The 13,046-nt window shown below is 33.0% G+C and overlaps 2 protein-coding genes across 3 annotated transcripts in view; both read right to left on the minus strand.

Annotated features, from left to right (window-relative positions):
• Positions 1-1,046: 1,046 nt before the first annotated feature.
• Positions 1,047-5,743, minus strand: LOC100182904 (AN1-type zinc finger protein 2A). Of its 2 annotated transcripts, XM_004225647.4 has the most exons (9): positions 5,570-5,743; positions 5,412-5,454; positions 4,691-4,874; positions 3,364-3,524; positions 2,551-2,679; positions 2,174-2,225; positions 1,838-1,902; positions 1,647-1,776; positions 1,047-1,243 (listed from the first exon to the last, which is right to left on the minus strand). In XM_004225647.4, exons 1-9 carry the CDS (start codon positions 5,622-5,624, stop codon positions 1,160-1,162), a joined length of 903 nt encoding a protein of 300 aa, XP_004225695.1. In that variant the 5' UTR covers positions 5,625-5,743; the 3' UTR covers positions 1,047-1,159. The 2 variants fall into 2 exon arrangements, with proteins under 2 accessions (XP_004225695.1, XP_009857567.1); XM_009859265.3 differs by having other exon boundaries at positions 1,047-1,776.
• Positions 5,744-6,294: 551 nt separating this feature from the next.
• LOC100186844 (C-Jun-amino-terminal kinase-interacting protein 4) overlaps positions 6,295-13,046 on the minus strand; it is a 43,050-nt gene continuing 36,298 nt past the window's right edge. The window contains exons 28-34 of the mRNA XM_026840665.1: positions 10,818-10,975; positions 10,387-10,535; positions 10,028-10,176; positions 9,198-9,400; positions 8,854-8,936; positions 7,814-8,017; positions 6,295-7,516 (exon numbers count right to left, since the gene is read on the minus strand). Of these exons, the coding sequence (XP_026696466.1) occupies positions 7,284-7,516; positions 7,814-8,017; positions 8,854-8,936; positions 9,198-9,400; positions 10,028-10,176; positions 10,387-10,535; positions 10,818-10,975 (1,179 nt within the window). The 3' untranslated portion in view covers positions 6,295-7,283. The remainder of the gene's footprint in view (positions 7,517-7,813; positions 8,018-8,853; positions 8,937-9,197; positions 9,401-10,027; positions 10,177-10,386; positions 10,536-10,817; positions 10,976-13,046) is intronic.

Below are 13,046 nucleotides of genomic sequence, written 5' to 3' on the forward strand. Positions count from 1 at the left end.
CCTCGTAACGACAAAGCTGGCCAGACACCTCTCTGTTCTGTGCTGCTAACAGAATGTCGAGCCTCGTCGGTCCACTGGCGTGTGAACAAAAGAAAAAAGATCTTTCTACTACGCGCTGTCGCCAAAAAAACTAACGTTCTAGTGCCGACAGCGTGTGTTTGTTTTGAGTAATTAGTTCGCTGCCCCATCCAGCGTGCTGAGTTCTTCGTCAAAAGACATATTTTTTAAACTCAGTTTCATCTGTATAATATCATACAACTGTGTTTACGACAACAAAGATTGATATATGTTTTGCTGTAACGGTGTTACCTGAGCTTAGCGTACATAAATTTAATCCATACGACGTTCATATATGCGACATACAGCTTAGTTTTCCCTACAGTGTGGACATCGGGTAGTGGTACTACAAAAGCAGCTGTTCTTCATTTTTTATGTCATAACGTTGCTATAACCTAATATTTACTGCCGAATTTTTAAGTGGCACCGATAAAATGTTTCGTAACTATAACATCATAAGGATGTACTATCGTCTCACAATACTTTATTATTACGACACAAAACTTTCATAATACACATTACTATGTTGATAAGACAATAACATTACATTCTAATTTTTCCGTTGGGTATATTATATAGAAGCCCAGCGGCCGTGCCTAACCTTTCGTCGAAACTCTGTGATCGAAATCAGTAAAGTTTCTTATTTGGATATGAGCGATCAATAGTGAACTAAAAATTGCATATTAAAGTATAAGTTACATATATATATATTTTTGGATAGCGATAAAGTGACAAACCATCACCACACTGTTATCCCATGGCGATTGAATCATAGGAATACATCATTTGGACTCGACTTCGTTTACCACCTGTTTTGGTTTCGGTTAATTTTTACCTAATAATTTGCCATTGCCAGAGCCCGCATACAAACATGTTTATATACCTACTTTGGTCACTACAACGAATAACAAATACATAAGACTCAATATAGATAATACATGTATATGTATTATCTAGGACTCAATCAAGCAAAAATCTGGCACCGCATGTCACCTCTGTACCATAGCGTACTTTATTCAATGTTTAAACATTGCACATAATATTGTAAAATCACCGAGTTATTAAGCATGCTATTTTCCTAAAATGATGTAAAAATAAGAAATCACTTGAAAAAGGATCGAATAGAAGAATGTGCGAACGTTTTTTTCGATCCTCTTTTGTTATGCTTCAATTTTAAACTGGGTTTGTATTGATATAAATAAAGTGTTAAAGAAAAAAGGCTAGTAGAGTAAAAGTAGTAGAAAAGTAAAGCGTATAGTTCTTAAGGTAAGAAAAGTGGGTAGTGAGCCAACATAGCCCTGAATTCCATAGTATGCACTTTCAGACATCACCCACACTAAATAGAAAGGTAACAAGGTCACCAACTAACATTACCTAAATGTGAATAAAAAAACTAGCCAAAATTGCGTGTATGCTAAACATTAGGAAGTTTCATTATAAATTAATCAACATAATTTAAATACAGGTTTATAAATATACGTACTATAACTATAACATACAAATAAAGTTAATCCATCACTTGGTAAAAAGTGACGTTTAAAGCGCAAATAAGTTTCTATAAATAACAGGGTTGTGAAACATTAGGATATCTTGCAACTTGACTCTGATGATGAATTGTTTCTTTGTCCTTGTCCTCCTCTTCTTCTTCTTCTTCTTTCTTCCTCTTCTTGAGCTTGAAGTTGCCTCGCCAGTGCAAGGTCTTTCTCTTCTTGTGTCATTCTGCGGGAAAATTTCAAATAACATTTCCATTAAACGAATAAATTTGAATGAAGCAACTTACGGTTTATCGGATTTGGATTCCATTTGTGAAAGCTGAAGAGCTCTAGCAAGTGCTTCATCCTCACTCTGGTAATTTTAAATAATTGAGCTTGAGAAAACAGAACAAACTCTATCAAAAATGGTTTGTCAATACAACAACATAAGTCGTAGGGTTTAGAGTATATATGTTACAACTTACAAAGTAAGTTACACTCATTACACTCATATTTAATGATTCTAATGTGATAGTTCTCATATATTTTAGCCAAGTATTCATATTGATGTATAAACTGTTATTACCATATTGAAGATCATTAAAATACCGTTTTAACATAAACACAATAAAAGTAAATTATACCAGGTTTGCTTGCATGGATCGAATGTTGGATTGTTGGCGTTCACGTCTTTCACTGTGAAAAACAGTAACACTTTAAATATACACTGTGGGCCACTGTTGTTACTAAATATACAAAACCAAAAATAAAAGCTGTTTTTTTTAGAAATAAAGTATTAGATTCATCTCATTTGTTATAAAATATCAAACAAAAATTTCCTTATACAGTAATTAGAAAAATCAAATAAGAATCTATAAATCTAGTATGCACTAAAAGATGCTGTTGCAAGGATTACAATTATACATGCTTGAATTTCTATTGGTTGACAGTTTATCACTAATAATCAACCGAATTGCGAAATCCTGCTTAAAAATTCCACATAAATTATTTAAGGCATTACCGGTCTAGCTCTTTCCCCAAACCATGTAGTAATGTTTGCTGGGGTGCTTTAGCCACAGGTTTGGCTGCATTATTTCTTTGTCTTGAGGTAGATGGTCCGTTGGCACTCACTCTCTTTACAGCAGCAGCCCTGTATTAAATTTCGTGTTAATTATGCATGGGTGCATTAAGTGTTTACGGTTTAAATGGAAATCCTAAGTTATGCGATTTGGAAGGGAACCAGGTGGTATTGGTAGGTTCATAAATATTTACACCAGTAAAAAAGATTTCTAAACTATCAATTGTTTTTTTATGAGGTACAGTGCAGAAGGTTTAATACTGTTCTTGGCACTAACAAAATATTAATAAAAATTTTTATTTTTAATACCAAAATGTAGCACATAAATAGTATGATCTTTTAAATTTACATCTGTTATACTTTAACCCAAACCAAACCCCCAAACTTATTTATACAGGCTATGAACTGAATTATAAATATTACATACTTATATTTATTTATGATCAGGGGTTTATACAAAGGGGGTCACGTGGGTCCGGACACCCCTCTTTCTTTAAATATTCTTTAAAAATTTTTTTTTTGTAAAACTAAATCCCCTCCACTTAAAAAATAGTAAAGAAGTCATATTATTGTAGTTTAAAACCAATGTTACGCGTTTCCTATTATGTGTGTTATTATTTTTGTTAGTCAGGGTATGTTTCTATCGAACACGTTACATTTTATACTCGTCTATTTTCTAAGCAAAACTTGCAGACCCACCCTTTTTAAATCTCTGGATCCGCACCTGTATATGATATAGATTCTGTATAACCTTACCCTGCAGAAGAAACCGATCTTCCAGTTTTTTGGAATCCTTTGCAGTTATGATCGAGTGGGTGACGATGACGAAGACAATAGTTGAGGCGACAGTCGTTGCAGATTACTGGCATCAGTTCATGTTGTTTGCATTTTGGGGCTGAGCAACGGTTTGAGTAGGCCTGGGTGAAAAAGATAATTATGTTTAATCTGAAATTTTGAGATCGTAATTGTTTTATAACGTATTTCAGCATGTGTGAACTAATTTCAAATACCAAAATGTTTTAAATTTGTATTTTTAAAGTTCAAGGTTATTTAAAACAGGGCAGGGTTCAGATAACCTGTAATTTAAAAAAAATTCCTACCTCTGCACATTTCAATACCAGGTAAAATATTGCTTTCACAAAAAGAAGCAAAAGGCAGAAGCAGAGAACTAGCCATTGTACATCAACTGTGCATGGCTCAGTATATAATCTGAAACCTTGAAAAAACTGCTGAACGCTTTTCCAAGCATTATGAAACACTCCGTAAATTACAGTAGTTATTCTTGAAAAAACACCACTGTGGGTCTTAATATTGACATGAGGTTGATATGCCTCTCCAGGTGGTACTGGTTTATCTCTAAGCTGTAACCCATGTCTGTATCTCGGATATATCAGCACACGACGACGAGGTGGAAACCTTATCATTTTACCTCACACGCTAAGCTGTAAATGTCCAGATATGTCATACAAAGTACAAAGAACATAACGGGTTTAAAATGTCTGGTACATAAATATTTCAATGACACTTCAATAATCAATAATTCCTGGCGCAAAAGAGGAAGTAACAAAGTGGGCTTATTATTTGTTCAGAACGTAAAAGTTAAAAGTAAAGAACAGAACCACTGTTTTCTTTTTATCACAAAACTGACCGACTCTCAGTAATATGGTTATAATACATAATGTTTAAATCTAGTTTACTTAAAGTACACTAACTTAACAATCTGTTAAAAGCTAAAACTAGTTCAATCAATAATATATAATAATATCAAATCTAGCTTATTAAAGAAAGAAATTAAAAAAAACACCAGACTTTATTTTATTTGTTATTCCAAATAATTATATTCTGTATGTAAGAGTTAAGTGTGTTGGCATACAAAGCAATTTTTATGACATTAAAATTTAGTATGATTGGTAGAATCTTTAATGAAGAGCAAGTCAAACAATAAGAAAACCCTTTCCCTTGGTGTACAACTATTGTGATATACATACAAGTACAAAAAACGGCTTAAAAACAGACCATGACCAAACAGTAATCTTAAAAATTAAAAATAAACAAAAAATAAAAAAGCATAAGGCTAACTTACTTTTCTTTTTTTCTTTGCTGGGTCAGATTGACAATCCCTGTCTATGTGTTCGCCCACTTTAATATCAGGGGTTTCTCCTCGTGGGACGGGGACAGGCTTACCACACAGTGGACAAACGGGGACTTGAACGTCTTTCTTGTACGAAGATTCACATTTATGATGATCGTAGTGGAAGTGATCTTTGCTGTGTTAAAAAATCGGTTTATTTACAATGAACTTAACGGATGGTTGGAGCAACTCTGCTGAATGAAGTTAAGGAAAGACACAATAAAGAAAATAACAGTGCACTACTGCATTCGTGGCACAACTGATGAATTTGTGGTTACATCACCACAAAAGGCATTCACCGGCGAATAATGCAGTGCGTGTGACATAGCGTGTGTGACGTATATACGTACAAAGATGATATTCATCTAGTTTAAAATAACTACAGGCCAAAAATGCTCCTTTCAATATTCAATGCAAAGGTTACACATGTAAAATTGGTAGAAATTGTACGACTGTATAAAGCAGTTGGAAGAGCTATTTCAGATTTACAATATTTTTAACAGTAAAGTTGAAACACTATAAGCATGCCTAATCAGATTCAAAACAAATTAAATTAAGCTTAAAAGCTTCATGTTTGATAAATATTGGAATTAAAACTTAAATTAAAAATTGTTATACATACTAGCCAGTCTAGCCTTTTAGCCTTATTCCAAAATATTTTAAAAAAACTTACCAGAAAATCTTCTCACAGGCATCACATTGCATTGGTAAAAAATCTAAAACAGATAATATCATACATAATATATCAATAACTAAGCATTTTTATCACTAATATACAATATACAAAATTCAAATATATTTATTTGCTACAGCAAGAATAATGTGACTTACCCAGTAGATTACAAGTGGGTTCCGTGCAGTGTTTTCCAAGATGTGGCAATTCCATATTTAAAAGTTTAATGGGAAGATTCAGGTGATTGAATATAAAGACGAATGGTAAAATTAACCGCAAATAGCTGTTTAAGTTTAACTCAATGAAATGTTTTCACTTTTCAAAACTTTTTACTGGAAAAAGAGTATTTGTAATTACGAAATAAAGTGTATATTATTATTATATAGTAAACACAAAACCGTATGTTATATAATTTGACTGATTGTTGCTATTTTATAGTACCGTTTACAAAATATAAGGGATAGCTGATAGAAACAGCTAGCACAGTGAACGATAGATATTACGGCATCTAAACCTTGCTTATTCAACTAGCATATAAGCTGGCTGCCTCACTGACAAACTGATGTAACTAACTTGAAGAAAATCTAGAAAGTACTCGTCTATCGACACAAAATTGTTTTGTTAAATTTGCAACGTCATTGCTATGACTCATACGTCATATGATTCAGCCATTTTGAACACATTATAGAAATAGTATATTCTGTAGTCTAATGAACATTTCATAAACCAAATAAATTAAAAAACTATCTTTTTGTATAAACCATTGTTAATACATATTCATATATTAACATTGTGTAAACACTTTCGGAATTTGTTTCAAATTATCCACTGTTGACAAAGAAATATTTGCATGGAAAGAGTGGCAGAACACAAGACAACGAACTGGTGTATATATTTTTATTACCATGAAAATGAGTTGACACCAACAAAGCTTTAAAGCACATGCCGCCATAATTTGACTAACTGTCTCCTCTAAGTCAACTGAAAGTATGTCGGAACAACAATGAAAAGATAAAAGATAATGCAATTGCACAACAAGAACAATTGAAGGAGAAAATTATTCAAGAGCCAACTGGAATGAAAGTTTTTTTTCTTTTTTTACAAGTAACACATGCACCATATTTCTCTGTAAGAAGGTAAAGTTTTATATAGATTACTACAAACTGTTTGATCGAAAATACGACTTTGGTGTTGCTAAAAACCCTTGGCAAGTGAAAAATATAACAGAGATACCTTATGCATATACGTTACACACACCAAGCAATTCAGATTAGCATTGGCAATTGAAAGTTAGAAGAGTTAACTACTGTTTTTAACTTATCAGCATAAAATCCATTGTAGTATGCCTTGGCTGTCCAATACTGCATATAGCATGCTCTATATTTTTGTGCAGATATAAATATATATTAGGTATGTACAACATACCAATGTAAATAACATTTTGTATATACACTGTACAGTTAAAATTAAAAAAAATAAGTTTGACAAATTAAATAAACACAACAGGTCAGAAATACTTTTACTGCTGAAGGTTTTATGTTAGTAATGTTATTCTTAAACTTTAGAAGCCTACAGACTGTACATACAGCATCAGTTTATCACAACCCTTTATCGAGAGAATAGTTATGCAGATTTAGTCAAGTAAGTCATATAGTTAGTTTGTGCGAAAGGGGCTGCAAAATTAATTAAGTTTAATTCAGAAATTGAGGCAGAAAGCTTGGTAATTGCCATAAAGGCTTATATTGATAAGATCCCAGCACAGGCAAAAATTATCTATATCTATGTGTGGAACCAACGCTTTAAATAATAACTTAGACAGTGAACTGCATGCCAGGAAAAGTTAACAACTAAAGTAAGAAAAGTTTGCTATTTTTACTGGTGGGTTAGTTGCCACACGATAACATGGCTCATCTGAGTCGTGCTTTGAATCCCTGAATTCGAGGCTTTCATATCTTCAGGTGAAATCGCAACTAAATCTCCTTTTCTGAAATCCACATAACCCTCTCCTCCACTAAGCACCAGTGTACCTGGATCGGAGTTGTCGGGCTGCTTTGGTGGAGATAGTCCAACTGAACCATTGGCAGTATTGGGCTGAGTGACGCAACCTAAATTGCATAGTGTTATACAACACACATAAAAAACAGTAAAAAATGTATTTTGATTTTAAACTGTTTCATTTTAAATTTTAAACTAAAGGGGTTTTAAACTGATTAATATAAAATTTTGTTGAATATAATGAATGTAACTTACTTTATCCTCATGACAGTCGTTATAACACAGAAAACGACAGTCTTATAACACAGATGTTCATACACCTCGTGCTAGCTTACGAGTTATCATGTATAATACTTTGTGGGTGATTAATACAAACTACATTTACAGTAAAAGGAATCCAAACTCACCCCGTACTGCCACAAAGAACTTGACAGCATCTCGGTAACCATGGAAACTGAGTTGAGCGTTAGCCATCGAACAGTATGGAATAAAAGTTCCAGGGGTGATCTTATCACTGAGTGGATCTTTATAAACACGAACAACTCCACCAGGTCTATCTGATGCACGTGATGATGACAACACAGCACTTGATGCTTGGTTGCTCTTTGCACCTGTTTGTGCAATGGTGGTTCAACATTTATACAAAATACTTTTGTTTTAGTATCTTTTTTGCCACATACATTTTTACCAAATGATTTTATTTATTAGTTATAATATCTGAAAAGAGATTTCCTGGCAAGAATTCAATCTTACTGGTACAGTTTCCATCTCAATGCAACTTTCAACTCTAAATGTAACTTTAAACTTACTTCTAACTGTCATTATTGAAACCTCGCTATACTAAATTGGCTGCAATTATTTTACGATCTAAATTATCCTGAACCAAGAAAACATTAAATTCAAATTCATTGACCTCTTTTCTTTAATAATTTCAACTTGAAAATTCTGCCAGCTCTTTTTCTCAGCTGTTTTGCATTTGAACTGTCTGATCTGACATAAGGATTCTCCTCATGACAGGAACACAAGTCTGCACCTACTGCTTCGTTAGCTGTGATCATTTTACCACACAGAACGCAATCTATCTTGGGCACATCACATCTCAGCAACATTCTCTGGCACCTCACACTATACAACCTTCTTTCCAGAGAAGCATGTTTCTGCTGGTACTTCCTTTCTGCTTTCATTAGGTTTATTCTTTAATTTTATCATATTTAATTGTGAATTTTAAGCAAAGTTTTGCAAGGAAGCATGGGCTATTAAATGTATTTCTGAAAGAATGCATGATTTTCAATTTGGGGCCGTGTATAAGTAGCTCCATGACCACTTCCACTTTTAGTAATTTCAATGAAAGAGCTAAAGAAGTTGTAAGAATTAAAATGTGAGATTTTCAATTTGGGGTCCACCAAAATAAGTAGCTCAATGTTAATATTATATTAAACTTAGTTACCTTCAGATAATGGAACAGACATAACAACTCCATTACCAGTTCCAATCCATAACCGATTCTGGGAGATCATCAAAGCAGTTATTCTGTGAAATTAAGTGTTTTCAAAATTTAGCAGTTCAATATGACACACCAAGTCAGTACACAAACATTCAAAAAAATGTATTTATATAAAAAAATGATTCAATTTAAGTTTAAAACTAATACTGGTGTATGATTTCTCTTTAAATGTAAGCAATATCATCTTATTTTTACCAAACCAAAAAATCATGCGTACATGGTTGCAAATATTACAAAACTGCAAATAAAACAAGTTTAAAATATGTTCCAGAAACTTTTCCACTTACCTCACAAACGAAAATCCAAGTTTTCCCGACCCAAGTACTTTGCTAACGTAAGGTTCAATATCAACATCCTGCAGATGTTGTAGTGTCCGTGCATGGTAAAGTCGAACTGTGGAATCCAATCTAATGGACACCCAAACCCCATCTCCTGCCCAAGCCAACTGTCGAACCTGGGATTCTCTTCGCGGATGGGCATCAAATGATTTCTAAGTAATTTTTAAAGATTATTTTTAAAACGAGTTCTGAAATTAACATTTTTTTTAATGCTAAAAAGAAATTGCAAAAATAATTACAGCTGAAATTAAACATAGTTTAAACAGAAGAATATAACTGTATCACATTTTATCATTATGCCCAAAGGCCCCAAACGCTCCGGACTGAACATTTTGAGATCCAATCATGTTTTTTCGTTTTTTTGTAAAATATTTATTCAGTTATTAACCTCTTAAAATTTTTAAAATTTCAATACAATATACTTAACTAAAAGTACCAACCAAACGTATGTTGAACTGTTAACCATCTAACTTTAAAATTATAAACATTTTTATTGTTACATTTCTCTGGTAATAAACAAATCAGACCTAAAACCAAACATCTTTACAGAGCTTAGCAGCATGCACACATCTAAATACAGCAGAGGCGAGCATTCAGGGAGTAAACAGAAAAAACAGCCACTAATATAAAAACATTCTTCGAAAAAAATATGTTTAAATATTATAATGAAAAAAGTAGTAACAGAAATTGGTTTTTCCCTTCACTTTAAATTTGTACGCTGCTGTTCATAAATATTCCTTATTACACACACTATACTTATATGTTACTGTCAGACTTACCACTACTTTCATTGTCTTTGGTTCAACAATATGAATTCTGTTGCGATAACCACACCATACATGGTCATACACCACACTCATGCATCTGATGGAGTGGTGGGGACGACCTAGGTCTAATAGGTAATAACTTGACAGATCCCACACACCATCTGTAATAAATATGCAAGGTAACTGTATTCACAAAAATTAAGTTTGGCTAGGAAGAGTATATTTAATCATATCAAACACATACATTAACCATTTAATGAAATATCAAGGTAAAAATGGTTGGGATTTTTTTTTAAATGAAGTCAAATGACCCTCAATTGTTTAAGAAACCGAAATAAAAGTTTTGTTTTCACTTTAGAAGTTGATCATACCAGTATCTCTTCTGAAGATGGCCACTGTACCATCAGCGAGGGCAGCAAGGGCTCTTCCTTTTAAATGAACAATCGATAAAACTGAATCTTTTAGTCTGATTTGGTGCAAACATCTTCTCCAGTTGCTGATGGCAGAGTGAACATAGACACTGTAGGAAAACAACTTTAAGTGAAACATGATTCTGGTCATAACGACTGTTATTTTACCACCACGACCACACAGGGATAAGGCAAGTTGCATTCATTTATTCTTTTAAGCCATTTCACAAGTTTCTGATTTTTATACAAATGTACAACACAACAAAAAATGTTTAAATTTGTTTTCTAAATCGTTCATAGCCTAAAGCGGTAACCCAAAATGACAACCACAATTCACAGGGTTTTAAAGAATCAAGTTTAAAAAGTTATCCATTAAATTGTGTATTGCTTACTATCCATTCTGAGCACCCATCCACACAGTAGGTTGAAGACTTGCCAATCTTGTGCCATCAGGAGAGGAGTTGTCACATTTAGTTGGCGACTCATCAGTGTCACCATCATTAACTGGATTTTCAATAGTTGGGGTTTTGATTTTTTCAATTCCACCAATCTGAAAAATAGATTGGAATATAGTCTATGAATGATATTTGATTACGAAGAAGGAAAAAGAATAGCTATAAATATAACATCCATATCCGAAACGGGAGGTATTACAAAATGATTGCACCAATATGTATATAATAGTTAGGGCTATTGTCTTCCTTAGGCAATAAAAATATACCAACGTTCGGTACTCATTTTTCAAACAAAATATGCATTTTTGATACGAGTTTATGTATTGAGAGATACATAGTATGTTTTATTGTCATCACATATGGTTGATAATAATTTGTGTAATTGTTCATGTGCACACCTTAGGGCTTGAAGACACTGGGCTGGTATCATTTTTCTCTTCATTTAAAAACTTTTTTTGCCCTGGAAAATAAAATTTGTATTATGAACGGCAAATAGCTAAAAAGAAAAATTCCTCAGTAAATCTTTAAACTAAAAATTGTATTAACTAATATGTACAATTTAACATTAACATATGTGTCACACACACGGTCAAAATAAAACTAAGAAAAACAGCATAATACTTAAAATAACTTTTAAAAAAAGTTAATATAAAAATTTTTTTTTTTTTTTTTAAAATCTAATTTAAAACGAAACACATTTTTCATTCCAAAATCTCACCTTCTACTCTTACAAGGTTGGTTGCATCGGAAGACACAAGATCCTCTGTGGCTTCCACTCCAACCTCCTGGGAGCTTGATGATGTTGGGAACTGAGATCCAAGTTCTGTGGGAGATTGTGTCATCCCGAGCATGCTGCTGTCACCTGGGGAAGCAACAACTTATTTGACAGGTGCAGTTTTAGGGACATATGCACAACTTTAGGGCATATTTCCCTCAAAGTTGGTACAGAAAAGAGTAAAAAATTATTATTGTTTTCTTTAAAATTTACATAAAGATTCTAAAGAATAATTCACTTTCGGCAAAAAGCCACTGTTAACCATTCTATTTTGTAAGGGTAAGGTAATAGACTTGGCAAACCATGGAAACTGGTATTTTGGGCAGAGTTGGCACATAAACCTAACACCTAGAGTGCTGCTACATAAACCATACAAGACTCTAAGCATGTTGCTTTCTCCAAGGTAGGTGGCAAGGCCTTTAATAGGCAAGGCCTTTAATAGTTAATAGGATGTATCTTGACAGCTAGGTCAAGGTTAGATACTCAAGCGTCCACATATGCTTAACAAATACCAATCACTCTTAACTTGCAGGAATATTTAACTAGGTGTGGCGATCACATTTATTTCTTTAAATTAAACGTAAATTGGTTTTTATCTGTAAGAATGTGAACAACTCTTGTTTTGTTGCTATACCCTGTCTTTTCGTTTAATATATTTCTAATTTTTTTTATTACCAAACCGTAATCGAAGAGACAAATAAATTATTACTATTATGTATGCACTATTCAACTACATATATTCAACTATACTGGTATTCCAGACTTCATAATCACGCACCGAACAACCACAAGACACACTCAAGATCTCGAATACTACTTAAATTGGAACAAATACACAATGTCATATATATGTTAGTTGCAAACATACCTGCACTGCTGTACATTGAATCAACTTCAACCGAATCAGATAAAGAATAATCTTCTTCCAGTGCTCCTGATGTTTAAAATTATTCATAAGAAACATATATATAACCAATACACCTAAGTTGTACAATAGAAGAATCTAATATGTGTAATCATTTTATAACTACACAATTTTTATCATGGTGAAAAATTAGTTTAAACCAGAGTTAAAAATGTAAATATTTACATTAAAAAAAATGATAAAACAAGTATTCTAATTTAACCGTTTTTTTTAACGACAAATCCTCTACTTTCTCTCAAAGCTTTTTTAATGTAAAAAAAACAAAAAAAGCAAAACTATTTCAAAAATTGCAAGCAATCTTCCACCAACCTGGTACACTGGTAACACAGAGAACATGTGTGTCGTTGCTTCCAATGGGAAACTGATCCAGATATTTATTCGCTTCTCTTGCATCCATCACGCTCACTTTACTTCCTCCGAAAACTCCGTTACTCGACCGAGTGTCGCCCGATATTATCCACACGAG

This window comes from Ciona intestinalis, chromosome 2 (assembly GCF_000224145.3).
Source record: "Ciona intestinalis chromosome 2, KH, whole genome shotgun sequence".
Taxonomy (NCBI): Eukaryota; Metazoa; Chordata; class Ascidiacea; order Phlebobranchia; family Cionidae; genus Ciona; species Ciona intestinalis.